The sequence below is a fragment of the Aspergillus brunneoviolaceus genome, assembly GCF_003184695.1.
Source record: "Aspergillus brunneoviolaceus CBS 621.78 unplaced genomic scaffold BO95scaffold_60, whole genome shotgun sequence".
Classification (NCBI taxonomy): Eukaryota; Fungi; Ascomycota; class Eurotiomycetes; order Eurotiales; family Aspergillaceae; genus Aspergillus; species Aspergillus brunneoviolaceus.
Window position 1 is genome coordinate 89,698 of NW_020290790.1, and position 27,233 is coordinate 116,930.

The 27,233-nt window shown below is 52.4% G+C and overlaps 10 protein-coding genes across 10 annotated transcripts; 5 read left to right on the top strand and 5 right to left on the bottom strand.

The window, feature by feature from the left end:
- Positions 1–183: 183 nt before the first annotated feature.
- On the bottom strand, positions 184–2,392 carry BO95DRAFT_445591 (flavin-containing monooxygenase). Its single transcript, XM_025587182.1, has 6 exons — positions 2,089–2,392; positions 1,654–2,012; positions 1,432–1,597; positions 1,310–1,378; positions 568–1,260; positions 184–502 (listed from the first exon to the last, which is right to left on the bottom strand). Exons 1-6 carry the CDS (start codon positions 2,351–2,353, stop codon positions 303–305), a joined length of 1,752 nt encoding a protein of 583 aa, XP_025439382.1. The 5' UTR covers positions 2,354–2,392; the 3' UTR covers positions 184–302.
- A 2,135-nt stretch (positions 2,393–4,527) lies between these two features.
- Positions 4,528–6,830, top strand: BO95DRAFT_419768 (putative phenol monooxygenase; the record flags this gene model as incomplete). Its single annotated transcript, XM_025584508.1, has 4 exons — positions 4,528–5,647; positions 5,719–5,741; positions 5,808–6,324; positions 6,442–6,830. 4 exons carry the CDS (start codon positions 4,528–4,530, stop codon positions 6,828–6,830), a joined length of 2,049 nt encoding a protein of 682 aa, XP_025439383.1.
- A 166-nt stretch (positions 6,831–6,996) lies between these two features.
- BO95DRAFT_369847 (putative extracellular exo-polygalacturonase) lies at positions 6,997–8,793 on the bottom strand (the record flags this gene model as incomplete). The annotated part of the gene is made up of 8 exons (XM_025582892.1): positions 6,997–7,044; positions 7,105–7,179; positions 7,245–7,346; positions 7,421–7,609; positions 7,678–7,838; positions 7,906–7,964; positions 8,023–8,392; positions 8,487–8,793. 8 exons carry the CDS (start codon positions 8,791–8,793, stop codon positions 6,997–6,999), a joined length of 1,311 nt encoding a protein of 436 aa, XP_025439384.1.
- Positions 8,794–9,717: 924 nt separating this feature from the next.
- Positions 9,718–10,864, bottom strand: BO95DRAFT_445593 (mitochondrial pyruvate carrier family protein). The gene is made up of 4 exons (XM_025587183.1): positions 10,580–10,864; positions 10,467–10,482; positions 10,225–10,361; positions 9,718–10,150 (listed from the first exon to the last, which is right to left on the bottom strand). The coding sequence occupies exons 1-4, from the start codon at positions 10,768–10,770 to the stop codon at positions 9,967–9,969; spliced, it is 528 nt and encodes a 175-aa protein (XP_025439385.1). The 5' UTR covers positions 10,771–10,864; the 3' UTR covers positions 9,718–9,966.
- A 282-nt stretch (positions 10,865–11,146) lies between these two features.
- Positions 11,147–11,970, top strand: BO95DRAFT_445595 (L51/S25/CI-B8 domain-containing protein). The gene is made up of 5 exons (XM_025587184.1): positions 11,147–11,193; positions 11,267–11,420; positions 11,498–11,604; positions 11,672–11,704; positions 11,771–11,970. The coding sequence occupies exons 2-5, from the start codon at positions 11,335–11,337 to the stop codon at positions 11,827–11,829; spliced, it is 285 nt and encodes a 94-aa protein (XP_025439386.1). The 5' UTR covers positions 11,147–11,193; positions 11,267–11,334; the 3' UTR covers positions 11,830–11,970.
- Positions 11,960–13,478, bottom strand: BO95DRAFT_445599 (DODA-type extradiol aromatic ring-opening family dioxygenase). The gene is made up of 4 exons (XM_025587185.1): positions 13,044–13,478; positions 12,812–12,984; positions 12,556–12,716; positions 11,960–12,470 (listed from the first exon to the last, which is right to left on the bottom strand). The coding sequence occupies exons 1-4, from the start codon at positions 13,332–13,334 to the stop codon at positions 12,007–12,009; spliced, it is 1,089 nt and encodes a 362-aa protein (XP_025439387.1). The 5' UTR covers positions 13,335–13,478; the 3' UTR covers positions 11,960–12,006.
- Positions 13,479–13,931: 453 nt separating this feature from the next.
- BO95DRAFT_445601 (putative chitin synthase activator (Chs3)) lies at positions 13,932–17,353 on the bottom strand. The gene is made up of 3 exons (XM_025587186.1): positions 16,684–17,353; positions 14,478–16,628; positions 13,932–14,419 (listed from the first exon to the last, which is right to left on the bottom strand). The coding sequence occupies exons 1-3, from the start codon at positions 17,051–17,053 to the stop codon at positions 14,286–14,288; spliced, it is 2,655 nt and encodes an 884-aa protein (XP_025439388.1). The 5' UTR covers positions 17,054–17,353; the 3' UTR covers positions 13,932–14,285.
- A 2,277-nt stretch (positions 17,354–19,630) lies between these two features.
- BO95DRAFT_484427 (uncharacterized protein) lies at positions 19,631–20,390 on the top strand. The gene is made up of 3 exons (XM_025590344.1): positions 19,631–19,678; positions 19,742–19,926; positions 20,007–20,390. Exons 1-3 carry the CDS (start codon positions 19,641–19,643, stop codon positions 20,132–20,134), a joined length of 351 nt encoding a protein of 116 aa, XP_025439389.1. The 5' UTR covers positions 19,631–19,640; the 3' UTR covers positions 20,135–20,390.
- Positions 20,391–21,673: 1,283 nt separating this feature from the next.
- Positions 21,674–22,554, top strand: BO95DRAFT_225023 (SNAP receptor SNC2). Its single transcript, XM_025581223.1, has 3 exons — positions 21,674–21,976; positions 22,163–22,394; positions 22,478–22,554. The coding sequence occupies exons 1-3, from the start codon at positions 21,875–21,877 to the stop codon at positions 22,495–22,497; spliced, it is 354 nt and encodes a 117-aa protein (XP_025439390.1). The 5' UTR covers positions 21,674–21,874; the 3' UTR covers positions 22,498–22,554.
- Positions 22,555–24,233: 1,679 nt separating this feature from the next.
- argEF (bifunctional acetylglutamate kinase/N-acetyl-gamma-glutamyl-phosphate reductase) lies at positions 24,234–27,167 on the top strand. Its single transcript, XM_025581224.1, has 3 exons — positions 24,234–26,748; positions 26,801–27,041; positions 27,105–27,167. The coding sequence occupies exons 1-3, from the start codon at positions 24,319–24,321 to the stop codon at positions 27,158–27,160; spliced, it is 2,727 nt and encodes a 908-aa protein (XP_025439391.1). The 5' UTR covers positions 24,234–24,318; the 3' UTR covers positions 27,161–27,167.
- Positions 27,168–27,233: the final 66 nt, after the last annotated feature.

The following is a 27,233-nucleotide window of genomic DNA, read 5'->3' on the forward strand; positions in this document are numbered from 1 at the left end:
TAGCGACTTGCTTGGTCAAACGCCACCAAAGTCTAACCCACCCTGGGCCGCCGTTACTCCCCCCAGCTCTCGAACTCACGCTAAACGCTGTACAACACGCTCGAATCATCCGGTAGGCTGGAGATCTCTGGTTAATAACTACAGACGGATCTTAATTGTGAACAGGAAGCTAGAATGCCATCATAGGTTATCAGATTTCCATAGAAGGGAAAAACAAAACAGCAGAGTTGCACGGGTAGAGAAACCAGCCACTGCCGAAATCAAACACCTCACCCCCCCTCCCCTTTCGCTTCCTCTAATTATTATTGCTTGCCTATCACACAGGCAACTGGAGGGAAGTCCATCTGGTCGTCGTCGAGATAGTCGACATTGATAACCTTGTTCTTCTCATTCATGGTCCACCCGTCGCCAATCCAGCCATTTGGGTTGTTGTCGACATAGTCATACGTGTAATCCTCCCAGCGTGGGTGCGCGAGCGTCTTCAGAGCATGGAGCGACGAACCTGAAAAGGTAAGAAAATGCACACAAATCACAAACTTCGGAAAAAGAAAGGGGGAATCTACGTACCAGGCCACAGTGCCGTCACTCGTCCATTCTCTCGCCCTCCTTTGTACCAGCTGCGGCAGCTCGAACTAAACACGGTGCGTGAGAAGTACTGGTCGCAGTGCCGACTAAATTGCTCCACGGCTTCTTTCCGGACACACATTGCGCGGATGTTGTCACGTTGCATCTTCTGTACACAGCACGTGAAGTAATCGATCTCTCTCTCTATCAGAAGCAGCAGGTTTCCCTCGCCCAGGGCCGCATTCGGGCCGAGACAGACAAAGTAATTAGGGAACCCGTCAACTGCTAAAGACAGGTAAGTCTCGGGCGTCTTCTCCCAACGCTGGGACAAGGACAATCCGTTGCGCCCAATGATGGGGAACCGGGGTGTGAACGTGGTATCGAACCCCGTGGCACATACTAAAACATCGGTGGGATGATGCACACCGTCTGCTGTGATGATACCATTCGAGTCCACCTTGACAATTTCGCTTGAAATGACGTCAACCTTGTCATCTGTCAGGGCCTCCAGATAACCAGGACCTGGGGTCAGACGGCGGCAGGCAGGAGGGAATGAGGGAAGAAGGTTCTCAAGGAGTTCCGGTTTTCGTTGCAAGCGTCGTTTCATATTCTGTGTGAAGACACTTTCAGAGCCTAGCTGCTCAGGGGTTCCCAAAAGGGTTGCACCATGGATAGACTGCAGCTCAAGCTCGATCTCTGATGTTGTAAGCAGCTGCCGAGGTAAAAGGTAGTTTGGAATCATTACCTTTGCGAAACTTCTGGTAGGCGTTGTGGTCCGTCTTGAATGCTGCAATATCCTCTGTAGAGAAGGAAACTATGATTGACAGGTCAACCAGGGAATCCTCTCTCAAAGCTAAGCAAGCTTACAGTTTTCGAGTTCAGTGCCACGCTTGTCAATCTGATTTCGGGCGAAGGTAGGTGCCAGCCAAGTGCGACCTCTGATATAATGGTCAATATGCGCCACTTTCGGCAGCATGCCGGGAACGATCTGAATGCCACTCGATCCGTTTCCAATCACGGCCACTTTCTGGTTCTGTCGGACGTCAGCCACCATTTCTCTTGGTCATCAGAAAACTGGGTTCGACTCACGCTATAGTCATATGACTCGTCCCAATTAGCACTATGCATCAGTTTCCCCTTAAAGTCACGGAGGCCCGGAATACTCGGCCACTTCCAATCGTTCAATGCCCCCGTAGCCGATATGAGCACATCACATTGATCTTGGTAGGTCGACCCACTTACAAGGTCTTTAACCTGTAGAATCCATTTGCTTGTGGCATCGTTCCACAAGGCCTCAATGACTTGCGTTTCAAACTTGATATGCTCCATACACCCATATTTTTCAGCCACACGCTTCCAATAGCTGTGAATCTCGGGGGCTGTGGCATAGAAGGCAGACCATTCCTTGTTGGGCTCAAAGGTAGCCTGGTATGTGTGCGCTGGAATATCTGCAAGGTCAGTATGTTAGCAGATTGCATCCCAGTGTATTCAAGTCTCCAACCATGAAATGGCAGGGGTACTTGCCACATGCACAACCCGGATATCTGTTCTCGAGCCAAGTGCCACCGATATCCGTATTCTTCTCGTAGATGCAGAGATCCAGATTCTGAATCCGTTGTCGAAGTCGGATCGAAGAGATAATGCCCGAAATTCCTGACCCAATTACGATGACTCTCAGCGAGCGGTGCTCATCAACAGCCCGCTCTTGGACAATCCACTCATTGGCTGGAGGCGCCGCAGCACTATTGTGGGAGGTGAATCCAAATAGTTGCGACCATCGTTGTATCATGGCGGATATCGAGACTAATTGACCGTGTGCAAAAGGAAGTTGTTCTGCGAGGAATCTAAGAGGGAAGCACTGAGCTTGGACTATGCCTATTTATTGCCCCAATCTTAAGACGAACGGTCGCTTCGAACGAAGCGGAGCTACTCTTCCTTGTTCGGGCCTCGGGGAGGGGTTTTCGTCTCCACGAGAGCTAAAATAGGTGATGGGCCCCCTCTTTTTCTCCTAGGGTGGTAACACGGACGTTATCGCAGATTGTTTGCGTTACACCGTTGACGCAAAGATATTAGCCCCGACTGGGAAGGAGCGAGATAGGCGGAGCTATACCCACTCAGCTCACGGGAATTCCCCCCCCCTCCTCCCTCCCCAGCATCTGTTAGCTTCGTCGAAGACAGTCGACGGCCTGGGCCTGTCAGTTGGGACCGGGGGGCATGAGATTTAGCACCTATAGGTAGGTCTCTGGGTGGGTGGGTAAACCCGGACTTCCCCCGGTCTCTCGCTTCGTGCAATGGAATTCACGATGTTCAACCGGTAAGACCCACCTCCCGTCCCCCCGCCAAAGATAACCGAGCTTCACATTCGGACGGTGGGGGATGGGGACTGGCTTGCGGGACAGACAAATGAGGGCGCTGGTTGGTAATCATACTATGTAGAACAATTGACAGGGATCCCCGCACACGGAGTCCATTATCGTGGTCATCTGTCAAACCAATCATTCTGCCTCGTTCCGAACGGATGACAAGATAGTGGCCATAATGTGTGGAAGAGGCGGCTTGCCGACGAGTTAGCTTCCTTCGCAGACTGAGAAAATAGTGACCGTGGTAAATACCTTCTCCTTTGAGTCCTAGTCCACATCAAAAGCTTGAGTAGTTGAGAGACTGTCCCCTCATGACAATCTTCTCAGCATTAGGGCATTGGTCATAATTCAGCCGGTTCACAATGTGGGGATCTGTACAGTTGCGCTTCTCCGGCGATGACGGATCCGACAGATGTTAAGTAGAGTCTGGAATCTACCTCGGGAAACCCCCGACATATGGTAGAGAAGCAATTAATTGGGTCTGAAGATGCACTGTCCTGCATGAAATGGGGGATTCCCGACAGTATATCCAGCACCGGGGGACGATCGGCTGTCTGGATCAGCCTGATCGTCTACCTTCGCTAAGTTACCCGTATTTCCGTAAAGCCGTCTGCCTTGCAGGACCCAGCATTATTGATCGTATCGGAGGTGCCGGCCAAGCTTACCCCGTAATTTTTCTCAACATCCCCAGGTTTTCCCCGCCGGCATCTCTCTCGAGGCTAGGCGGCTCGGAGAAAGCGGCGGCAGCGATGATACCAAATTTGTTCTAGTGTGTTGTTGTTTTGTGACATGGACGAAGATCTGCCCTGTAGAAAGATGGAAGTATACTCTGGCGTATAGTGTATTGGGTTGATACCTTACGGCGGTTGTGACGCGTTCCCGGTTTGCAGTACACGAATACCGGTATGTATATACACCATACGTGGCATTGAATGCCCTGAATTGTCAGTAAGTAATTCCGCATGGTTGGAACTCAGTAAGCATTGAGTAATCCAGCAACCGATCTCAGGCTAACTGCCCGGCACGTAAACTGCATCGATGCCAGGAATGCATCTCAATGGGCCGATTGCCGACCTCAAAGTCTTGCGTCCAGACAATGGAACAGTTCACTGATGTCAATCATTGATCATTGAGACTCCGGTGTTGAGAAAGAACATCTCTGTGAACATGACGATCAATTGTGACGTTCTGAAAGCCATGAAAATGACAGGAGATCGGGCTGTTCAGGTACCGAGGTAGACCAACTGAGCCATGTAAGGACGATCAAGGGCGGATTAGTGAGGGACAAGTAATCCTCAGTCAGCGCCCCAGAGGGCTCCATAACCCGCCCACTCGCATACCCTAATTGTGGTCCAGGCCAATCACGATTCGTTTGTGGACCTATCGATGGGGTAGGAGTTTTCTTCTTTGGGACGACGATGGGTATCCCCAGAGTGGCTTTTGTCTCCGTCAAAAGTCTGGGTCCAGGTGGGTGCGTGGGTGCACCTTCCAAGACAACCTATATTAAACCATCGTCAATATCCGCGTAGACCTTTCCGAAGTTACTCAAAATCCCTATATTCAAATCCAAGTACGCATTGCACACACCTTACTAGTATTCCTCATGCCCGTCTTCACCGAATCCGCTGCCTCCACACGCGAGCTTCGCGTTCTACCCTCTTTCGCCCCACCACTCCCCCGGCTCAATGGCCCCTTCTCGCACCAACAAAATCCCGATAGATATGAAGTAGTCATCGTCGGCGCTGGACCCGCCGGGCTCATGCTGAGCCTTCTGCTCGCCCGATACGGCCTCAGCGACGAGTCCCTCCTCTGCGTTGACGCCAAACCAGGTACTCTGAAATCTGGCCAGGCGGACGGGCTGCAGCCGCGCACCCTGGAGGTCTTAAAGAGCCTGGGGCTCGCGGAAGAGATCCTCAATGACGGCTGCCACATGGAGGAAGTGGCCTTCTGGAACCCGTCCGCCAACCCGGACGAGATTATCGAGCGCACCGCCATCGTGCCAGACGTCGCCGTGCCGGCGCGCTATCGCCATGAGGTCACCATCCACCAGGGTCGGATTGAGCGCATCCTCGAGACCGACCTATTACGGTATTCGTCCCGCGGGGTGCAGCGGAACACCCGGCTTGTTCAGGTCGAAATTGACGAGGACGGTGATGCGGAGTTCCCCGTGGTCGCGGAGCTAGATACCAACGGCGAGCGGCGCACAGTGCGGTCAAAGTACTTGGTCGGAGCGGATGGGGCGCACTCGATGGTGCGCCGGTGCATGGGACTGCAGTTGGTCGGCGAGTCGCTGGATCACATTTGGGGTGTCGTTGACTTAGTGGTGGACACGGATTTCCCAGACATTCGGCGACGGTGTGCGATTCATTCCCCGGCGGGGTCAGTGATGGTCATCCCGCGCGAGCGGATAGCGACGGGGGATTACTTGACTCGTCTGTATGTGCAGGTCCCTGAGGAAGCGGCCTCAGAGGAGGAGGTGGATGAGGACCAGCGGCCGGTGGACGAGGTGGCCGCGAAGGAGGATGCGCGAGCTCGCAGAAGCAAGGTCACGTTAGAAGGCATCTTTCAACACGCGGCCGATGCATTCAAGCCATATTACATCCAGCCCAAGAAGGGCGGGGCAGTGGACTGGTGGGCGGCGTATCAGATCGGTCAACGAGTCTCAGATCGGTTCACGGTCAAGGATTCCAAGGGAATCGAGCGGATGTTCATTGTGGGAGATGGTACGTCCTCTTCTTCATCCATGGCAAACCTCAGGCTTCTCCGGCAAACTAACCAAACAACCAACTCTCAGCCTGTCATACACACAGCCCAAAGGTACGTATCACAGCCCCTCCCCGGAATTTTCTCCCTATCAACTACCTAACAGGAAACACAAACTAGGCTGGCCAAGGCATGAATGTCTCGATGATGGACTCATACAACCTCGCCTGGAAACTCGCCTACGTGATCAACGGCCTCACCCCAAACTCAACAACGAACCCTCGAAGTCCAGATCCCATCCTCGCAACCTACCATTCAGAACGCCATACCATCGCTCACCAACTCATCGAGTTCGACCGCGCCTTCTCCTCCATGTTCTCCGGCAAGATTGGCAGCACCGAAGACAGCCTCCCCGGGCTCACCCACGACCAATTCCTCGAGGTCTTCAGCACAGGCAACGGCTTCACCAGCGGTTGTGGAATCGAATATCCGGAGAGCCTGATCGTACAACACCAACACCAACAACAAACAAAACCAAACAGCACCGTAGCTGCAGCCGCTGCAGCTACAGCTACCACCCCCACAAACCCGATCCAAGGCACCGACTACCTTAGCGGGATTCTCCGCCCTGGTCGAAGACTACTAAACGTGACCTATAAGCGTCACGCAGATGGAAACAGACGAGACTTGCATGATGGTGAGTTAATTCTTCAAAGCCCTCACTCATCATGGCACAATACATCATACAATACCCACGTCTGACACATCCTCATCCTCCCCTCGGTGCCAAACCTCATAACTAACCCAAACCCAGACTTCCTCTCCACCGGCCGCTTCCGCCTCCTCGTCCTAACATCCACCGACCTTCTCAACCCCACGGGCACTTCCGCACAGACCCTGCGCGTCCTCGGCTCCCGGGTTCTTCCCAAGTACCCGACTTTCGCGATTGAGCAGGTCGTCATCCACCCGCGCCTGTCCCGGGACTTCACGTGGCGGGATACGCCCCCGGAGCTGAAGCGGCACTCCGAGATGCGGTTCTACAGTGGCTATGAGATGGATGATGTGTACACCATCTACGGGGTGAATCCGGCGCATGGGGCGGTCGCTGTCGTTCGGCCGGATGGGTACGTCGGGGTGGTGGCTACGCTGGGGGATGTGGTACGGGTGGATGCGTTCTTGGAAGAGTGCTTGGTACGAGTTTAATGTGGGGATTGGGTCATGTATAGTCCCGAAGGTGTATGTACAGAGAACCTTATGCTTCGGTGGTCAGAGATTGGATTTATAGCATTCATTCAGCATACAGCTTTCTTTCTCTTCTAGCTATCAAACGGGTCCAATATGTACAGTTCCTCAAATAAGCTCGGGTCATCTAGCTCGAAGTCGCCGTGCAGTTGACGCTCAAGTCCGAGGTATCCACCTAATCCAGCATGAGCGACAAGATCGAACCAGGCACAACTCGGGGGGACAATCAACTTACGTTATTGCAGACAAAGTCGTTGGTGCCCTTGGGGCTGACGACGTTGATATTGTCGGTGTAGATGTTCGAGCACACCTATCGCGACATCTGTCAGCTTTTTGCGTTCTTCTGACTCGCCTACTACCGATCCAGAAACTCACCTCGGGGCTCGAGCAAACCAGGGTTCCGACATAAGGATTCTCCTTTCCAGAGGTCTTGCCGCGGAAGTTCTTGAACCAGACGTCGGAGATGGTGAGACTGCTCTGTTGGTTTGTCATGACACATTAGAATTCGACTACCTCCAGCCGGGTTTCCCCTTGGGGTCTGGTGTACGCACCGGGTATTCGTTGCACAGAGTCAGGTTGCTCTGTCCGTAGCATTGGGTCACTTCGATCGCCCAGTCGACATTGTCGATGTAGGCGGTGTCATAGGTGACATTCTGCACGCGACCGCTGCCACCGCCACCCTGGAGGTCCTCGGAGAGAGCGGACGAGACACCGGGCCAGACCTTGATGCGAGCCATGTCCTGTACACGGGTCAGTACTGGTGCCGAAGTGGCTCAAGCGGGTGCGTTATATATGAGGCTTCACTTACCGAGGCATTGTACATGGAGATGTTGTACACGAGAATGTCCTGTACAATGTCCACTTCGCCCAGGTATTGTCCGAGAGAGCCCACGGAGATACCGTGCGAGCCGTTGCAGTGGAGGTTTTGCACCAGGATGTCAGTGCTGTTCGGTTTGAAGGAAACGCAGTCTACCAATCCATTCTTTGTTAGAGGTTGTGCGCTATTGATCGGTTTCGCGGGGGTTTGGAGACGTACCATCGCCATTGTTGATCACAGAGTTTTGAATCACGATGTTCGAGGACCGGTAAGTGTCCCTAGCAAAACAAGCGTTAGCCGACCCCCTCTACTGCAGAACAAAGAAGAGCAACGTACCATCCATCCGTGTTCTTAGCAGTCACGGACGGGTTCTTGGAATATCCAGAGATGTTGATGCCATCATAGAGAACGTTTGTCGAGTTGGCGATGAGGTTGTACCATTGTGGGGAATAGCGCAGGTTCAGCGGGCCAATGGTACCCCCATTCAGACCAATAATGCCAAACAGAATAGGGCGGAGGATAAGAGCATCCTCTGCGTACAGATCGTACCAGACTTGACCATTACCGTCCAGAGTGCCGCCTCCATAAACGTTCACGTCCTCACCACCGAGCTGGAAGAAGGTCGTTGCATTTTGGAAGACCTGTTGGAAAGCATTCGCTTGCCAGTAATCGGTATCGTTGGTGAACTGGATGGTTCCCTCGATATCTGTTGAGCACGTCAGGGTTAGTCACCATGACATGGACCTAATACAGAAGGAAAAGAAGGAAGGTAAAAATAAGAACAATCAACATTGACTCACCAAGATCAATGTGCTTCAGGAAAGTGAGATCCAATGCCGTGCCGATGATGTATTCCTTGTCGGCGTCGAAGACAACCTTTCCTCCATTGTTGCATTGCTTGATGGCAGAAAGAATATACGCCGAATCGTCGGACCCGTCCCCATGAGTGCGAACATGGCAAGTCTTGCTTCTGGACTTGCTCGTGGGCAGAGGCTGGAAGGGCTTGTGAGGCCCGCAGGCTTGGTTTCGGTCGCGGTTGAAGCCTTCCACTGTCGCGCCCAGCGCAAGAAGGCCGAGCGCTTGGCTAAGAAGATGCGAGGTTCTCATTTTTGAACTGACAGCTCAGGGGAGTAATAATTCGAAGAGGTAAAGGAATAGTCTTGAACGAGAACCTGGCCGCTGTGCGAATTCATTCTCCGCCCTAATTGTATTTATATATTCCCAAATTCCCCCCGGGCGTGCACAGGCCCGTTGCATCACCGGCTCTCTCAAGGCGGGGAAGCGTCTCCCTGGGCATGAATGTATCCGGGGAAATGAAAACAGCCGATGCGGAGAGTGTGGAGAAAGCGTGGAGCAACAGTCAAGCTCATGATGGCAGTTATAGTGGCCGGGCGATGTGATAGGAGGGCTAACTCCCGCTGCGATTGTCCGATTGGGGGAAAAATGGCACCAGCAGTAGATTGATGCGTCCTCGGTAGCCCTTGGTTGTGCTGTTTCCCCTGCAGCATGGCTGGTCGGGTTTGTTCTCTTCCATATTATCATTCATAGCAAGTGGCCGCGGTGGCTTGCGCTGGCCCGCTATCCCCGGGATTTCTGACGATGTTTGGCTCCAAGGACCTGGGGTCGGTACTCGAACCGGGACTGGCGCATTTCTGTGGCTCTTATTTGGATGGACTTGAGCATTGAATGACGAGGACTTCCGCAGTATGTGATAAGAATAAGCTGGTGGAGATGAGCAGACGGAGAAGTGGAGGGGAGGGAAATGAAAAGTGGAGGAGAGCAAAACATATGACCTCCACTCTGGTGACCAGCTTCATTACCTCTCCATTCCCCATCTTTGGAGATAGCTTTGCGGTTACTTCAGACCGCTACATTGTCTCAAGCCAGATATCATTGGGCTTTTTGCCGGCGCAGACACAGAAGCAACAACACATAATCAATCGAGTCACAGTTTCCTTCTTCCCCTATGCAATGGTGCGCCGTCGGCTGAGGCCCATATAGAACTATTTAAATGGCTTGTTGAAATCGCCCTTCAGCTTCAAATCTTTCATTCTAGTCAATGGAAATATATACATGCGCAAAATGGTAAAAAAAAAAAAAAGAAAGAAAAAAGTCCTAGCGGGATTTCTCCGCGCCTCCACGGTCGCTGCTCCTTAGACCATCCGAGTGGTACACCGACAATCCCATGTTTCGAAGATATGAAAGGAATCTAATCTAATTTTGACGGAGTGTCCAGCTTACATGATCAAACCCCCTTCTCGGTCGCCCAAAAAGGGACATTTAAGCCGACTTCTTGACAGCGGCTTCGGTGGTAGCAGCAACAGCCTTGGCATCATCAACCACCTCCTTCTCCAGATCCTTCACAGCCTCCGTGGTAGAGCCATCCAAGCTACGGCGGTACTGAACGATACGGGTGACCTGGACGACACCGACGATGCCAAGGAAGAAGTTGACAGCAGCAAGCCTAGACATCCGATTAGTCAATCTATTGACTACTACATCGCAGAAAGGAATTGTCGATTGAAGAGGTAGACGTACAGGTAGTTCTTGGGAGTGATGATCATACACCAGCGAGTCCAGATAGCACCGGTGGCCATCAGAGCACCGTTCTGGGTCAGGGACAGCTTCTCGGCGGGACGGCTAAGATCGGAAATGCCGGCAATGACGAGTGCCCACTGGAGCGGACAGAGTCAGTGATGAACGATCGTAGATCTCAAGTATAACAGTAGGCGACGCCGATGAGGGGTGGGAATTTCTCGTCGTCACATGAGGACTCATACCTTCATAACCGGGGCCCTAGCGAGTGTCTTATGTTAGCCTGGTTCTTGACCTCCCAGATCAATTGCACCCCACGAATAGTGCAAGTCAAGTCCCTCAAAGGCTGTGAACTCACCAGAAATGCACCGTCTTCACACCGACCGGGCTGTTCCATAGGCGCTGGAAAGTGCTCTGTTGCTCGGCCGCGGCGGCATCTGAGCTCTGGAACCGGAAACCCTGGGCGCCAGGCCGACGGAAGGGGCCATATGCATTGCGGAAAGCAGCGCGAGAGTTCTGGAAAAAGCGGAGACCGACACGAGACGACATTGTGAAGGGGGTTGAGATGAATTTAGACCGAGCGCGGCGGGCGAAGGCGTGTGTTATGGGAGAGTTCGGAAGGGTGAGAGCGGAGAGTGTCGGGCGAACCCAGGTACAAGAGAGCGGAGAGAGGGAAGCGACGCAAGGAGAAGAAGAAGAAACCCCCTTGATAGCAATAACCACAGGTAGAGCGAAGGGTCAGGAAATTCGAGATTGTAGGTAAAGATAGACTAAAGGTAGTCGAGATGAAGCGATCCGTCAAAAGGCCCCGACGTCGGCCTCACTCTGTTGGGGTTGCGGCTCTTTTCCGGCTGAGGTAAGCGGTGACAATCACGCTTGACTGGATTGGTTCTGCCGGGGTCCCTCTCAGAACCTCACTCAGTGGGAATCAGTTTGTCGGTAACTCCTCGATCAGAGCTCCCAGCACGCATTGTCAGTTTTTATCCCCGCCGTCTTCAATTGCAACTCTCCGAGTCATCCAGAGTTAATACTGACGGGTGCCCAGTTTGTCTGACGGTCTTTCCCGCGTGTTCCCGACCCATCCCGCCCTTTGCGATCCGTCACCACTTCACAATGTCCTCCAAGTACGCTTTCACTAAGGGTCTGAAGGAGCTGCGCTTCCTTTTCTGCCAGACCTCTCAGGAAAGCGCCGCTACCCGGTCTGTCGACTCTCGCGCAATTATCAGGATGTGTCGTTCGAGCCCAATTGCTGACGGACATGGATTGTTTGCCTTAGGTCGTTCCTGCAGCGCGCCTATCCCACCATGAAGAAGCACAACCCCTCCACTCCTATCCTGATGCGCGAGGCAGCTGGTACTGTGCCCAGAGTGTACGCTAGATACGGTATGGCCCGAAGATCAACTATTGTGGACACCCCTGCTCGCGGACTGGAGCTAACTAGCATATGCAGAGCTCGGAAGAGAGAAGCAGGAAGCCTTGACCGGTAAGACCTTTCGAGATCAATTTTGACTCGCAACTGTGATAACTGACGGAAACTGCTGCAACACAGGCTTGACGGACCAGCAGGTCGAAGAGAAGATTACCCAACTGGTGAAGGCGTCTTCATAATCAGTCCTATTTATTTGCGCCCATATATCTTCATGCAACCATGTTTCTGCCCTCTTCCTCTGCGCTGTACCTATAGATGAATCTGAAGACCCAATTCTCGCCACGAACCGCCCGAAAAATTACCGAACCTATTAGAACTTGGAAATCTATTAAATTCACCAGGTTTATCAACACAGACTACAGCGAACTAGTATTGGTGGCGATCTCGCCGAATCTATACTGCGCCCAGCTCATACTTCCTTCCTTCAGGGTCCACAAGCGCCTCCCATTGTCGTCCCCGGCCGCGCCAGCTCCAATATGAATGGGGAGCAAATGGTCAAAGGTCGGGTGCGCCTTGCGGGCATCGGGCCGCTTCAGCAGATCCACCAAGGCCTGCTCCCTCTCCGCCGGCTTGGCGGTGGCCGCATCCTTCAGAGCCTCGTCAAAGCTGGCGGTATACGGCAGCGGCCGCGGGTCGCCAAAGGAAAACTGCAGGTCCCGCAAATTGTGAACTGCCATCCCGGAAACAATGATCAGGATGTTCTCCTCACGAAGCTTCGACACCGCCTGGCCAAGTCGGTAATGCTGAACGGGGTCTTCCGTGTCGAACAGCGAGACTTGCACAATAGGGACATTCAACGGGTTCTTCTCGGGCTCAAAGGCTATGAACGGCACGATGTTAGCAAGCCTCTGTTTCTCCCTTTCCCCTCCCTGACCTCCAACTTCATCCAAGAAGAGGCAACTTACCACACTTGAAGCTCGCCCAAACGCCATGATCCAGCCCCCTCTTCACCCCTTCAGCCTTGATTCCCGCCTCACCCAGCGCACTCAAAACCTTCTCCGCGACCTCCTTACTCCCAACATTCGGATATTTCTCCTTGTAGTAATGGCTCGGAAACCCGTAGAAGCTTCAAGGGGTCAGTAACCGTTTCTCCACCCATCTCCAGCCTGACGATTCGATAATCACGAAGAAAACCGGAAATCGCAAAGGAAAAGAACATACTCATAGATCAACTCCGTAATCTCCGCCGTATTCACCTGGATCGTATCCCGTTTCCCTTGCCAATGGGCCGAGAAGACCACCACCGCCCGCGGCTTCACTTTCGTCGTGATCTCGCGTCCGATCTCCCCCAGCTTGTGGTACGCCGGGTGCTGATGGTCGTACATGATATTCGGCTACACCACAAGAAGAATTAGTATCTCGCCTCTGTCAAATGGGGAAGGGCTGGACGTACACCCCCATGACTCAAGAAATACACCGGTGTTTTCGACATGGTGGTGGACTCGACCGTAGATCGACCTACTGCGGAGGCGACGGGTGAGCTGAAGAAGCGACGGAGACGAGACAGGTTGGCGGTGTTGGGGGTGGTGGTACTTTGCGAGCTGAGCTCGGTGGTGGATGCGCCCGAGGTCGCAGAGCGGGTAATAGCAACAGCAAGGAGAAGGGCAAGCAACGATATTAATGCAATCGTTGAAGGTTTGCGGTGGGTGGGTTGGTCTTCAGGCGCGGGTGTGGTGGGAGACATATATAAATACTAGTCAAAAGAAGATGTCTTCCGGTCTAGTTACAAGGTACAGTATGGTAGTAGTAAAAAAGCACACAAAAAGGTGTTCAGGGTCCCTCTCTGGGGAAAGCTTAGAAACAATGCGACTGGTACTGCAGAAGTTCGAGACCAAACCACCAATAGGAAAATGCAACTTGGGCGTGATTTAAAACTGGCACTCGTACTTAGAACATGCGAGAGCCGATCTTGCTAATCCACCGCGCATCCGATCGGGTGGTGACCAATCCCTCTCTCGGGAGTGCGGAATTGCCCCGCGCCCTCCCGACGGAATTGCCTCACTCCGCATACATGTATGGACAATGGACAGTATACACATTGCACGACACCGATCCTTGGGTCCTGGCTCTCTTACACTTGAACATGAATGAGTCTTGACAGGTGGTCTTGACACGGGTTCTACATGACCAAGCTTGCATCGTAGATTAAGACAAAGTGAGAAGCTGCTTGAAAATATACTTGAAGAAGTGTAATAAGGTGCTCAGTCTAGGAGACTGAAAGTGCTTCGCATGTCTGTCCCATCTTTGGACATTTGAAGCGGTGACCTCAAGGTTAAATACCCTAGTATTAAGTTGTGGTAGTATTACTTGTGGTTAAACACATGATGAAAATAAGCTGCTGGGGCAAATCGCATGATTGAAAAGCCTCGGCTATGCTGACACGCTGACCGCAAGTGGAAATGCATTGGGGAATCAAGAAAGAGAAAAGAGGTGGGCCCAAGTGCAGATTAACCAAACCATAGCCAATGCGTCTTCAGCAAACTGAAGTGATTAGTATGTATAAAGCCCCTCGATCCAGACGAGGCGCTATGGGCACGTGCCATGACATATCGCATCAAACGATTAAAATGATGTAAGTCTTCATATCAGTAAATGGAGGATTCAACCCAAGAAGAAAGATATATATGTGGATGATTCACATAAGAACACAATCTCCGTCATTCTGCTTCTGCTGATTGACGGCAGACCGAGAAAGACGAGTCTTCTGCATACGAGCTCCACCCTGCTTAATCTCCTCAAGGCGTTCACGAGCCTTAGGAAATCCTTGCGCTAAGCGACGAGAAAAGTGTCAGTATCAATCCAGAGTTATGCCAGGGGCGGTACTAACCAGCTGCGCGCCAATACCATCGTTTTGCGTCATCCAAGTTTGCGACAACGCCAATTCCAACTTCAGTGAAATAGCCCATCGCGTACTCAGCTTTGGCAAGGCCGGCAGTGGCGGCCTTGCGAGCCCAGAGATACGCTTCCGTATCACTCTGTTGCAGGATCCCCTCACCACCCGTCAAATACCACCCACTCAGGGCCAATTCGCTCTGATGTTCTCCTTGCGCAGCAGCATGTGTGTAGTAAATAATACTCTGCCGGGGATCCACAGGACAGCCCATCAGGCCATACTCATAGGCATTGCCCAGGTAGAATTGGGAGAATTTATACCCTAGTTCTGCGGCTTGATGGAACAACTGGCTTGCGTAGGCTTCATCGCGTGCAACCACATCGTTTCCTCCGTTCGCATACATCAATGCCAATTCGTGGAGAGCATGGGGATTCTCTGCGTCTGCGCGGTCTGCTGCACGCTTAAGCCAGGCAACTCCTTCACGTGGGTTTTTAGCTTGGCCCAGTAGACCCTTCAATAGAATCATTCCCATCTTATACATCGCAGGGGGGTCACCAAGGGCTGCTGCACGTTTATACCATTGAACAGCCTTGAACGGATCTCTCTTAGTGCCACCACCTTCCTCTTGACCTATCTCACAACACACCGCAACACGGTACGCCGACTGGGCGTGTCCTTGCTTCGCAGCAGCATAATATAAACCAAAGGCTTCCTTAGGGTCAACCTGTAGACCCATCTGGCCCTGACCGTAGCAGTCGGCCAGATAGAATTGTGCATCGGCGTACCCGGCAGAAACCAATTTTTTGACAATCTTATAACCGTCCATGGTGTACTTTTCTCGGGCTTTGGCTTTCGTCTTTGGATCCATCCGACTAGCATCAACCAGGACAGTCGAGGCCTCGACCAGCTTTTGCGCAAAGAGCAGCTGGGTCTTGCGGTCATTGGGTTTCGCCTTGACCAACTGCTGTAGGCGCTGCAGCTCACCTTGTGTCACCGGACCAGATGGAGCTGATTCAGCTGGTGGACCTTGCGGTGCTACCGGGGGAGATCTTGAGCTGCCGACGCTCTCGTATTGGCGCATTGGAGCAGGCTTGGCTGCCTGCTCAAGACCGGGCCGGAACGGAATAGGGTGGTGTGGAAGAGCATCCGGGTTCTGCTGATCATCAAGCATTTCGGGCTGATTGATGGGTGGACTGTGGTCATTAACGGCTCTATATGGTTGAGACTGTCCATTGCCGTAGGGAGGAGTGTCCCTGGTAGCGTAGCCTGCTGCACCATCCGCATGCGCCGGTCCAGGAGGACTCCAATGGTCGCTTCGTTGCATGTATGGGTCTTCGTAAGGATCTGCGTTATATGCATAACCTGATTCCTCGTGATGACGTGCACCATGGGGTCCTTCACCCCCGGGCAAATCAAACTGAAAACCTGCGTTTGCAAATTGATTGGCCGCAGGCTCTCCCCGCGGATCAGATTGAGGGTGCGCGTAAGGATCGTCTGCCGGTTGCGGGTTAAAAGCGGTGTACTGGGCCTGATATGACGTGGGCGATGCAGGGGATGGCTTGACCTTCGGCTGTTCCAAACCAGGCAGGCTTTCATCAATAATACCGCCCTTGGCAGGATCAGGCATAGCATCGAAGTTGGGCATATCAGGCTCTTCCGCCTGTTTGCGATTATAATAGCTATCCACCCATGCCGCGGTGTCAAACCTTTCATGGGGTCCTTGTGGGGCTGCATAGCTGGGCTCTTGATAAGTGGCCTGTCCTGGGTATAGTGGCTTGGGAGGTATGCTTTGTGCCGGTGAAGTGACAGGCATGGTCGCGCTCCTGTTAATATGGGGGACAGGGGGCGGCTCCTGTGGGTCCGTATATGGTCCATTGCGCCGTTCAAAAGAACCCGGAGACGGGCGACCTGTGCTGGCGGACCTCGCTGGGGTCCCTGGAGTGATGCTCCTACTTCTACCCGGAGACATAGGGTGGGTGGGCCGTTTAGCATGAGAAGTATGCGGGCGATCCGGAATCTGTGAAGGTACTGTTGCACCGCCATTGAGACTCATAGCGGCGATCCCGCTCTCAAGACCTACTGGTCCACGCTGGTCTTGGGCGGGAAATGAGGTGTTGATGCTAGGCGGTTGCGGGGGACGTCCGGCTGAATCAAGATATGATGAGCACGTGAGCCGGATGGATAGAATATAATCACTCACGCAGTCTAATACGATCCTGTCTTGGAGGTGGGTTTCGATCCTCAGAGCCACGGCGACCATCATACCCTTGCGGTGGTGGACCTCCACGATATGCATGGCTTCGGTCATCCCTCGGGGGGCCGTAACCGCCGCGCGGTGCCCCGCGCGGCGGTGGCCCATGTCCATATGACCTCGGAACTGCACCTTCGCCAGCATATCCATATCCGTGGTTGTCGTGACCCCCATTGGGGAAGCCACGGTAGTTGTTATCATAGCGACTCTCTGGGTAACCATCTTGTGGCGGGTAGCCCCTCCCACTGGGGGCAGGCTGAGGGGGACCGTAATTACGTACAGGCGGAGCCCTCTGTACTGGACGCTGCTGATATGCCATGGCACACTCGAAGACCTAATGCACAAGGAAGCGAGTGAATGTGAATGTGTGAGGCGAGTGGGAGACGCGTGTTCTTTGTTCGCAAGGGGTAGCGACAGTTATATTCTGCGGGTTTGAATTGATTGGATCAAATTGTTTGTCTCTCTGTCTGTCTAGCCAAGCTGCAAGATCTAGTCAGGAGGAGAAGAACCGGAGCGATTCTGTGCTGCAAAGCCCTGCACAGGTCGCAATAGGGGCGCGTGGCTTACTCAAAGCTAGGTCCGCACGAAAATCATTCCAACACAATAATTTAGGAGTTCCATGTGAGATGTACGATCATCGGATCCAAATGGGCGCGCGCGATAAGGAGTTCAATCGGCCTTATTGAGACGAGAGACAATGTCAGTGGGAAGGCCATGGGCGCAAAGGATTGCAGAAGCGGAGAGCGCAAATGCGCAGGGCCAGCTTAACTCACCCAGAACACGAGCAATGAATGTCGCCTGCTTCAGAGTATGGAAATGGGTTCGTTTCCGACAGGATCCAGACCCAAAAACACAATCAATGAAGGGAAATGCTCAGTCAGCTATAAAGAACGTGTGTGAACCCCAGGAGTGAGCCAGCAGCAGGCAGCACATGGACAGAAAGGAAAAGGAGGAAAGAGGAGGAGGAGAAGGCGCGGTTGCGAGTCGCGCAGGTGAAGCAGTTGAGTGGAGGGAAAAAAGACAGCCCAAAAAAAGAGGGGAAGACTATGGCCCGCGGCGGTAATTTAGACCACTACACTATCTCTATCTGGGGTGATTAGCAACAAAGATAGCGTTCAAAGAGAAAAGAAAAGAATGAGAAAGGAAATAGAAACGGACTTTTCAAGATTTTTATGACCCATCATCCTCTTTATTCCCCCCCCTCCTCCCTTTGGACCTATTATCCCTCGTCTCCTTTAATTTACATAGCAGTCCACTCTTCTCGCATAGCTGATTTGTTTCACGCTGACCGGCACCTGACGCTGACGCTGGGGAACAGTTCTCCCTCCTTTGGCTCGAAAGACCCACGTTCGTTCCGCCAATACTTGCGCTCATGTCCCACTAACTGAGCCTGTCCCTTGTGGCCGACAATGACTGCTCCTTTCTCTCATGTCATTCGGGCCCTTCGCGCGCTTAAGGGTGGGCGTTGTCTCGGCAGCGTCGGAAAGTCGGTTGTTGATGAAGATGGGTCTTCTTTTTGATGGTCACCGAATCCGCAAGATTGGGGTGCAATGACTTCTTGGCATGGCGCTAACCAAGGGACCAAACTACAATTGTGACGTTTCAGTCGGTCCGAAGAAGGGAAAAAATAATTAAGTCGCGGTACACATCATGGATATTCCCGACAACGGCCTCGAGTGACCCCGAGCACTACTCCTTAAGGGCACACTCAATCCTAAGCCCACAACATTCAACGCATGTCTATCAGTAATCCCTGATATGATTGATCCCTGATCGAAGAGCAGAAAGCATCATCGATCGTCAGGGGTCGATGCTTTCGACATCAAGCAGATCGTGCCGAGCCTCAGGCGGCAGCAAAGAACCAACGACAGGGCGGTGAGAAGTGCCTTTGCTCCACTACGCCTGTCCCCAGCAGAACGATTGGGTTACCATACTCTATCCAAAGGCCCGGCACAAGTCTCCGTCTGGAGTGTAATCGGGCTCGCACTTCTTCTATTGGTCTTTCTGCGTGCTATACTGTGGCACCGGCTTCTTCACAAATCTTGACGCCCGATAGAAACAATCCCCATCAGTGCCATGGGGCACAGGCACCAGTTTTCTTCAACCCTTGGCCTGTCTAGTACTGCAGTGATCATCCAGCACAGCTGTGTAGCTTAGTAAAGGTGGTGATGATCTGGAGATCTTCATTGGTATCGGCATTTATCCCTGCTCAAATCACAAATAGTAGGTAGTTTTTGGTTCTGATCTTGGGCTCGGGGCAACTAAAGATAAGCTTGCACTGGAAATTGAAGTTTATGAGCCTGATCATGCATCAAAAACTCATATGATGATATGCCCCAAGGCCTGATGCTTTAAAAATAGTTACATGGAAAAGAGATGTCTAAGACATTGGAGTGTCAAGGATGCAGGTGCGGGATACTTTCCTGCCAGGCCATGACATGATTGGAGCTGAATATCAGAACCGACTGTACCATACTGCAGAATGTGTGCTGCAGAGTTGGAGGCATAAGGGCATAAGGCAGTCAACCACATACCAAGTGGAGCAACAAGGCTCCTCTCCATGGGCTTAGTTGCTTTGGTAGCAAATCACAGTCAACAAAACCTGTTGTCGATTGGTGTGTAATCCCATGTCGGGATTGGCGGATAACGACACAGCCACATGCTGAGCCACGAGCACTAGCCTCAAAACTGTGCCACACGCTCGCTGTCTGCCGATACCCGCGCGCGCGGATGACGATGGACTGATGCTCAATTGAGAAGAAGCATATCGAAGATCGCAAACAATTCTAGTTAACTTGAGGAGTGTCTCGCGAACTCGGCATCTCTGCACCTCTCTACCCCCGAAAGCTTAGCAGTCTGACATCATCGCTCAAGACGGATAGTCATCCTCCGAACGCTTCGCCATTATGTCTCGTGCAGGAACTTGGCTGAAGATGCTGGGAGTGTAAGCTGGGTTCCCAAGCGCACCACTTCAACTATGTCTGGAATAGCTTCTGACGGTCAATAGCGGTGTCGTCTGCTGCGTGGGAGGCCCCGCCTTCGTGCAATACATCCGGCCCACGGACGAAGAATTGTTCAAGCGCTACAACCCCGACCTTCAGAAACGGAGTCTGGAAGAGGGCGACCGACGAGCACGGGATTTCGATGAATACGTTACCAAGTTGAAGCAGTGGTCCAAGTCTGACAAGCATAGTATGTTGAGATCTTCCTCTATGCCGATGCTGAATGAGAAATCATCGTTGTGCGGTGTGCTGACACCTCTTGTTGTGTAGTTTGGATCGCCGCTCAAGAACAACAGGAACAGAGACGCTTGGAGGCGAAAACACGAAATACGCAGGCGAAGGAAGACGCCAAGGCGCAAAGAGAAGAAATGCGGAAGGAGTTGCTTGGTGGGAAATAAGAGGCAAAGAAGATATCAGTACGGAAGCAAGATCTATCATGAAGCCTCCGGCTCTCGGTCGTTTTTGGTGAAACGAGAAGTGCGTTCTTCTCCTCTTATCAACAACGCCATGTACTTATACCCCATATAAGAAAGTTGGGGAAACTGAAAAGCAGTCTCTCGAATCGTCGTGGACCCAGGCGTGTGCGGAGTTATATGGGCGATATTGTATTATATTTCATTTCATTAATGTGTGAACGACTGAATGGAAATCCACTCTATCTGTATTCTTTTGCTGATGCTAAAGTTGAGATCATGGATTGGGCTAAGGAAGACTATGGCAGACCACTATCAATCGTAGAGGGATCTCAAATTTATTGTGCTTCGCTATATTGTTGGTGTGGGATTGCTACCATAACTCCAATTTACGAAATTGGTATCAGCAGCGTATTTCAGGGCCTCCATACAGTGACTTGATTAATGTTATAAGTGTCCACGAGAAGCTTCCGGATCAGCCTAGCTACTCTTCGGAATATCAAACACGAATCCGCTCTCTCTTTCCATAGCATGGTATATTTTGGGGCTTGACACGCAGTACCCAAAAGTATCATGTATACCCCAAGTGATGCATGTACAGTACAGTACATATCTATCTGCAGGACAAGTACGTATGCTTTTCGACCGGGGGTATATGAACACCTGGCGATGCAGCAGGATAAGTTGTGCTGGAAGTGACGTATTTCATAACTCGTGCCATATCCCAGCATGTCTACTACGATTTGCATTCTTGCAAAGAATACCTGACCATAGATGTGTTAAAAAAATTGACGATGATGGGAGATCTCAACAACCGTTATTGAGGATTGACATACTTAAGTGGTTGGTAGGGTCCACGGTCTATTCCAGATTCGGATTCAAGCGCGAGGGATCGCCACGTGAAGCCGACGGCGGGCGAAACACTGCATAGCCACTAGGCTGAAGGTACGGTGCTTCCAGCCTCCTCCCGTTCCTTTAGCAACACATGACTTGGCATGACAATTGGCGTACTTCTGATGCCCAATGGGCCACTTTGGCGGGAAGATGTCGTCTCTGTGTTCGAATCTGGGAATGAATGGAAGTATCAATGGTCCATGTTCGTAGAGACAGCCAGTCGGTGGCATGTCATGTATGTAAAGTAGATCTGTCACAGCAACTGTGTTTGATTATTGTTTGGATAGGTGGTCGGCTAGTAGGTCGCATATGCATGTGGCCTCTCGCAGAGTCGCAAACCCTTTGAGGAAACACCATGTTACTGTAATACCACACCCTTCTTGCGACTTCTTTGTTCCATGGGCGCTGGGTTCGAATCCATTCTAGCATAAAAATAGCTGCCTGCGAGGCGGGCTGTCTTTCCCAGCCAATGCTTGGTCACGTGTTGCGCCCGCCCCCCCGACCGACCCGAAACGCCTGTAATCTCCAGACAGCGGGCGGCGATTCATCACACCTTGTCAGCTTCCCTCCAGCAACACATCCACCTTACTCCACTACATCAATCATTTCACAATCTATTCACTTTTCACGACTAAGCAGTACATTCGATTTCTCATTCTCCCCAGACGACTGCACGCCGACCTGCTAGACTTGTTGCCACGACTCCCACCTCACCCCCTGCGGAAGGAACAAACAAAAGAGCTCATCAACCTCAACACCGCAATTTGGTGATCTACCAGACCCGACGTCTCGTTTCCTACACACAAACCGAGTACATCGCGCATCGCAGCCATGTCTGAGCAGCCTTACGATCCTTACATTCCGTCTGGATCCAACGGACCCAGCGCTACCGCTGCGCAAAATGGCGACCCCCGGACGAGGGAGATCGACAAGGTGAGTTCACGATGGGCCCCTTTTCCATGCGATATGCTTCCGGAGCGTACTTGGGGAGCGATTGCATGGTGCTTTGCATCAAGAAAATGTGGTTGCTGCCTTAACTTGGGCATATCGTCCGCTCTGACGGACTACTGCACGTTATCGAATGAGCTGTCTGACTGATGAGCCTGCTTCCTCGAACAGAAAATCCAAGAAACCGTCGACACGATGCGCTCAAACATCTTCAAGGTCTCGGAGCGTGGCGAGCGCCTTGACTCGCTTCAGGATAAGACCGATAATCTGGCAGTATCAGCCCAGGGCTTCCGCCGTGGCGCCAATCGGGTGCGGAAACAGATGTGGTGGAAGGACATGAAGATGCGCGTATGCTTGATCATCTGTGTTATCATTTTGCTTGTAGTGATTATCGTCCCTACTGGTAAGATCTACATCTATATCCTCGATCCGCCGTCCACTCGGCAATTGGTTTCCGGATGCGCTAACCCTTAATTTCAACCACAGTGATCACCACCAGAAAATAAGTTACGAACGCAGCGACAGTCATGATTGTCTTGGGAATGGATGACGTTTTTCTTCTTTTTCACTTGGTCCTGGTTTATCTGTGTTGTGCCCGTGAAGCTTTTGTTTCCAGCTACTAATACCTCTTGCTTTTTCTCGGGCGTCGAACTATCCCTGTTCTCACGAATGAAGTCTTCTTGCCTCGCCGCACCATTGACGCCATGGGCTGCTCTGGGGTCTTGAGGCTATGCCACATGAATCCATCGACTGTGAAGATGTAAATGATACTCTGGTGCTCGCTCATGTCCTAGTATATCAGTGCGCTTTGTCTTTCTCACTTCGTCTCCTGTGCTACCCTTTACGGGTATGCTTGATGTTGTGTTGCTGCGTGTCCTTCGTTCTTTAGCCTCTGAATGTCAACAATAAATTCCCCATGAAACTTCGATTTAAGAAAAAAAAACAACCAAAGATGCAATGGCGGATCCAGCCTGTTTAACCTGAAAGTTCCGAATCGCACCACCCACACGTGATTCCGAAGCAACGGAGAAAGAGCTTTGGCGGGGACGGAATGCTGTGGACCATACAATAAGAAAAGTACCCATAATGAAGGACAGGTGGCCAGTGACCAGCCTAGGAGGAGTGTTCGGTTAAGGGAGGATCAGATAACGAAAGAGAACCAGAGTCTGAGAGACACTGATGGAGATGGCACTTGAAAAGGGAAGTGCGCTGGGGCACTGCGGGCAGTGGCTCCAGCCTCCAGAGAGCATTGATGGCAATGATTCGCTAGGGAGAGGGGAGTGGGTGGCTAGTAAGATCAGATAACGATTCCCAGGAATTATTATTGTATGATGGAAATTGATCCGGGACGTTTCAAGACTCCATTTTGCAATTTTCATTACGTGTGGGGATGGATACCGGAAGGGCAAGCATTGCCAGCAGGCCTGGGATGTTGGGGGGGGGTGGGTTGCTAGGTGTATAATGCTGAGAGCCTGTGATTGCTGGGATCGCTGGGAACTGCTGGAACTTGTCTATGAGAATTTCATGGGAACCAGAATGGGGCCCTGCCGTATCCGTAGTTTGGTCTTGGATCAATCAGTTCACCTAACTAATAATATGAATGATGTGGTGAGTCATGCTGGGAAAGAGGAGCTCCGAAAGTCGCAGTCGCAGTGGCAGCGCGCACGCACGCACGCAGGGCCAAGGGCAAGTTGTTCGGGCAGTTGTGCGGCGCCGCTTCCTTGCGCAATTTATTCCACTGGCTCGTTCGAATTTCCCTCAATTCCGAGCTTACCCAAAGATTAGGACTTTCCAGCAATGGTTGTAGGGAAAAAGGCAAGTATAAAAGGGGGGAACGTAGGAAGGGGGTCCGGTCGCGAGTTGATGTAGATGTAACTCTACTCTTTTATCTTAAGTACTTGCAAGGAGGGAACGATTCCTCCCGGAGTGGGCACTAACTCAACTAAACCAACTTCCGATCTACCGACTAACTTACTACTTACCAACCTGCGTGAGTCAAGAGTAGGTTTCCGGCCGATTGCAGAAAATGGAAGACGCCCGCTCCGACAAGTAGCCGATCATCACTTTTACCATCTCGACCATCAAAACTCTTTGGAGCCTGCGGCAAATTCCCTGGCTGCACCCGAATTGGCTCCCTCCACACAACCAACCTTTTAACTCATTCTTCCTTGTCACTTTTCTTCTTCTTCTTCTCCTCCTCCCCCCCCTCCCTTCTTCCTCCTCCTCCCTCGAACAGTCGTCTTTAAATTTAACTGCTTTATTCAAACTTTCGGGCTTCTCCCCCTCCCCCTCAACTTTTCTGTTCGAGTAGGCGCAAAAGCTGCCGCATGTTGGCTGGCAAGATGTTCTCCCTTCGCACTGCCGTGCGGAGAGCTTCCCCCAGCAAGCCCCTCCGCGCGCTCTCCGCACCGCTCGCCGTTTCTCGCGCCAGAATCGGCTCCCCCTCTGCCCGCCACTCACTCAAAGCTTCTGCCGTTCCATTGTTGCAAGGGCGTCAATACTCTCGTGCTACCGATCCTCAGCTTTCTTCCACCCGCTCCACGGTCGTTCAGTTGCTGAGCAACATCGGCTCCAAGCGGGAGGTCCAGCAGTACCTCTCCCACTTCACCTCCGTCTCCCAACAGCAATTTGCCGTCATTAAGGTTGGCGGTGCTATCATCACCGAACACCTTCAGACTCTCTCCTCCGCCCTCGCTTTCCTGAACCACGTTGGCCTCTACCCCATCGTTGTCCATGGCGCTGGTCCTCAGCTCAATCGCATGCTCGAGGATGCTGGAGTGGAGCCTCAATTCGAAGATGGAATCCGCGTGACGGACGGAAAGACCCTGGCTCTGGCCAGAAAGTTGTTCCTCGAGGAGAACCTCAAGCTGATTGAGGAGCTGGAGCGCATGGGTGTTCGGGCCCGCCCGCTCAATGCCGGCGTCTTCACCGCCGACTACCTGGACAAGGAGAAGTACAACTTGGTCGGAAAGATCAATGGTGTCAACAAGAAGCCCATTGAGTCTGCCATTGAGGCTGGCTGCCTTCCCATTCTCACCTCCATGGCCGAGACGCCCGATGGTCAAGTTTTGAATGTCAATGCTGATGTCGCGGCTGGTGAGCTAGCGCGTGCCCTTCAACCCCTCAAGATCGTCTACTTGGCGGAGAAGGGTGGCTTATTTAACGGTGACACTGGCGAGAAGATCTCCGTGATCAACCTCGACGAGGAGTATGATCACCTGATGACTCAGTGGTGGGTGCGTCACGGCACTCGTCTGAAGATCAAGGAGATGAAGGATCTCCTCAGCGACCTTCCTCGCACTTCTAGCGTTGCTATCATCCACCCCGCCGACCTGCAGAAGGAACTCTTCACCGACTCCGGAGCCGGTACCTTGATTCGCAGAGGCAACAAGGTCCACACCAAGACCTCCCTGTCCGAATTCGAGGATCTGGACAAGCTCAAGGATGTCCTCGTTCGCGATCGTGAGGGCTTGGACGCCCGCGCTACTGTCGATCGCTATGTTGAGGGCTTGAAGGAGCGCGACTTCAAGGCTTATTACGATGAGCCCATGAATGCGCTCGCTGTTGTGTTGCCCCCTCAGAAAGATGCCACCTCTTCGCTGGCACACTTGGCTACTTTCACCATCACCAAGTCCGGCTGGCTCACCAACGTAGCTGACAACGTCTTCGCCGCCATCAAGAAGGAGTTCCCCAAGCTTGTCTGGACTGTGAAGGAGGACGATGAGAACCTGACTTGGTTCTTTGACAAGGCCGATGGCAGTCTCAGCCGTGAGGGAGAAGTCCTCTTCTGGTACGGGGTTGAGAGCGGTGAGGAGGTCAAGCAGCTTGTTCAGGAATTCAACGAGCACGGCCGCCAGATGTTCGGAGACATTAACCTCGAATCGCGCTTGCATCGTGCTGCCCAGGCCGCTACCCACATCGGTAAGGGCTTCGGTGCTAGCGGCGCTTCTACTGAGCAAAGACGTGCTTTCTCCTCGACTAGCAACGCTCTCCGTGCTGCTCGCTCGACTCGCCCTACCGTTCCTGTGCAGGCTTTCAGGACTTACGCCACTACCAACCCCAACCCCCCTCTTGGAGAGAAGAACATGTCCAACACCCGCCCTTCCAAGGTTGCTCTGATTGGAGCTCGCGGTTACACTGGCCAGGCTCTGATCAACCTGATCAATGCTCACCCTCACTTGGACCTGCGTCATGTTTCTTCTCGTGAGCTGGCTGGCAAGAAGTTGCAGGGTTATGACAAGCGTGAGATCATCTACGAGAACCTCAGCCCCGATGATGTCAAGCGCATGTCTGCCAACGGTGATGTTGACTGCTGGGTCATGGCTCTCCCCAACGGTGTCTGCAAGCCCTTCGTCGATGCTGTCGACCAGGGTTCCGAGACCGGCAATGTGATCATTGATCTCAGTGCCGACTACCGCTTCGATGAGAAGTGGACTTACGGACTTCCTGAGCTGGTCAGCCGTTCCAAGATTGCCCAGGCTACCCGTATCGCCAACCCTGGATGCTATGCGACTGCTGCTCAGGTTGGAATCGCTCCTCTTGTCCCTTACCTCGGTGGACAACCCACTGTATTCGGCGTTTCCGGCTACTCTGGTGCTGGCACCAAACCCAGCCCTAAGAACGACGTCGAGAACCTTACGAACAACATAATTCCCTACAGCTTGACTGATCACATCCACGAGAAGGAGATCAGCTCGCAACTTGGCGCCAGCATCGCTTTCATCCCCCACGTTGCGGTCTGGTTCCAGGGTATCCACGTACGTTCGGCTCCTACTTCTGTTCCTTCTTCATTGGCTAACTTTGGTCCAGCAAACCATCAGCATTCCCCTCAAGGAGGAGTTGACTTCTCGCGATATCCGCAACATCTACCAGGAGCGCTACGCTGGTGAGAAGCTCGTCAAGATCGTTGGCGAGCCCCCTTTGGTGAAGAACATTGCCGGACGCCACGGTGTTGAGGTTGGTGGCTTTGCCGTTCACTCCAGCGGCAAGCGTGTTGTTGTGTGTGCTACCATTGATAACCTGCTCAAGGGCGCTGCCACTCAATGTCTGCGTAAGGAGCCCTGAACTAATGGCCTTCCTGATTCAAAGAACGATGCTAACACTCCGTGTACAGAGAACATGAACCTTGCCCTTGGCTACGGCGAATACCAGGGCATCCCCCTTGATTAGGTCGTTTGCACTTGTTATTTAAAAGCACCATGTAACATCCATCTAGTCGAAGGGTAGGTATATAATCCTTCGA

Excerpts from the sequence above, each read along its gene's own strand:
- BO95DRAFT_445591 (XM_025587182.1), bottom strand. The coding sequence starts at position 2,353 with ATGATACAACGATGGTCGCAACTATTTGGATTCACCTCCCACAATAGT. Across the intron at positions 1,598-1,653 it reads ACGAGTCATATGACTATAGC|AACCAGAAAGTGGCCGTGAT; the intron begins GTGAGTCGAACC and ends GACGTCCGACAG. Across the intron at positions 1,261-1,309 it reads CTACCAGAAGTTTCGCAAAG|AGATCGAGCTTGAGCTGCAG; the intron begins GTAATGATTCCA and ends TTACAACATCAG.
- BO95DRAFT_445593 (XM_025587183.1), bottom strand. The coding sequence starts at position 10,770 with ATGTCGTCTCGTGTCGGTCTCCGCTTTTTCCAGAACTCTCGCGCTGCT. Across the intron at positions 10,151-10,224 it reads ATCACTCCCAAGAACTACCT|GCTTGCTGCTGTCAACTTCT; the intron begins GTACGTCTACCT and ends TCGGATGTCTAG.
- BO95DRAFT_445595 (XM_025587184.1), top strand. The coding sequence starts at position 11,335 with ATGTCCTCCAAGTACGCTTTCACTAAGGGTCTGAAGGAGCTGCGCTTC. Across the intron at positions 11,421-11,497 it reads CAGGAAAGCGCCGCTACCCG|GTCGTTCCTGCAGCGCGCCT; the intron begins GTCTGTCGACTC and ends TGTTTGCCTTAG. Across the intron at positions 11,605-11,671 it reads CAGAGTGTACGCTAGATACG|AGCTCGGAAGAGAGAAGCAG; the intron begins GTATGGCCCGAA and ends TAGCATATGCAG.
- BO95DRAFT_445599 (XM_025587185.1), bottom strand. The coding sequence starts at position 13,334 with ATGTCTCCCACCACACCCGCGCCTGAAGACCAACCCACCCACCGCAAA. Across the intron at positions 12,985-13,043 it reads ATTTCTTGAGTCATGGGGGT|CCGAATATCATGTACGACCA; the intron begins GTACGTCCAGCC and ends CTTGTGGTGTAG. Across the intron at positions 12,717-12,811 it reads ATTACGGAGTTGATCTATGA|CTTCTACGGGTTTCCGAGCC; the intron begins GTATGTTCTTTT and ends GACCCCTTGAAG.
- BO95DRAFT_445601 (XM_025587186.1), bottom strand. The coding sequence starts at position 17,053 with ATGGCATATCAGCAGCGTCCAGTACAGAGGGCTCCGCCTGTACGTAAT. Across the intron at positions 16,629-16,683 it reads ACAGGATCGTATTAGACTGC|CCGGACGTCCCCCGCAACCG; the intron begins GTGAGTGATTAT and ends ATCTTGATTCAG. Across the intron at positions 14,420-14,477 it reads ATGGTATTGGCGCGCAGCTG|CGCAAGGATTTCCTAAGGCT; the intron begins GTTAGTACCGCC and ends CTCGTCGCTTAG.
- BO95DRAFT_484427 (XM_025590344.1), top strand. The coding sequence starts at position 19,641 with ATGTCTCGTGCAGGAACTTGGCTGAAGATGCTGGGAGT. Across the intron at positions 19,679-19,741 it reads TGGCTGAAGATGCTGGGAGT|CGGTGTCGTCTGCTGCGTGG; the intron begins GTAAGCTGGGTT and ends GACGGTCAATAG. Across the intron at positions 19,927-20,006 it reads GTCCAAGTCTGACAAGCATA|TTTGGATCGCCGCTCAAGAA; the intron begins GTATGTTGAGAT and ends CTTGTTGTGTAG.
- BO95DRAFT_225023 (XM_025581223.1), top strand. The coding sequence starts at position 21,875 with ATGTCTGAGCAGCCTTACGATCCTTACATTCCGTCTGGATCCAACGGA. Across the intron at positions 21,977-22,162 it reads GGACGAGGGAGATCGACAAG|AAAATCCAAGAAACCGTCGA; the intron begins GTGAGTTCACGA and ends TTCCTCGAACAG. Across the intron at positions 22,395-22,477 it reads AGTGATTATCGTCCCTACTG|TGATCACCACCAGAAAATAA; the intron begins GTAAGATCTACA and ends TTTCAACCACAG.
- argEF (XM_025581224.1), top strand. The coding sequence starts at position 24,319 with ATGTTGGCTGGCAAGATGTTCTCCCTTCGCACTGCCGTGCGGAGAGCT. Across the intron at positions 26,749-26,800 it reads TCTGGTTCCAGGGTATCCAC|CAAACCATCAGCATTCCCCT; the intron begins GTACGTTCGGCT and ends ACTTTGGTCCAG. Across the intron at positions 27,042-27,104 it reads CGCTGCCACTCAATGTCTGC|AGAACATGAACCTTGCCCTT; the intron begins GTAAGGAGCCCT and ends CTCCGTGTACAG.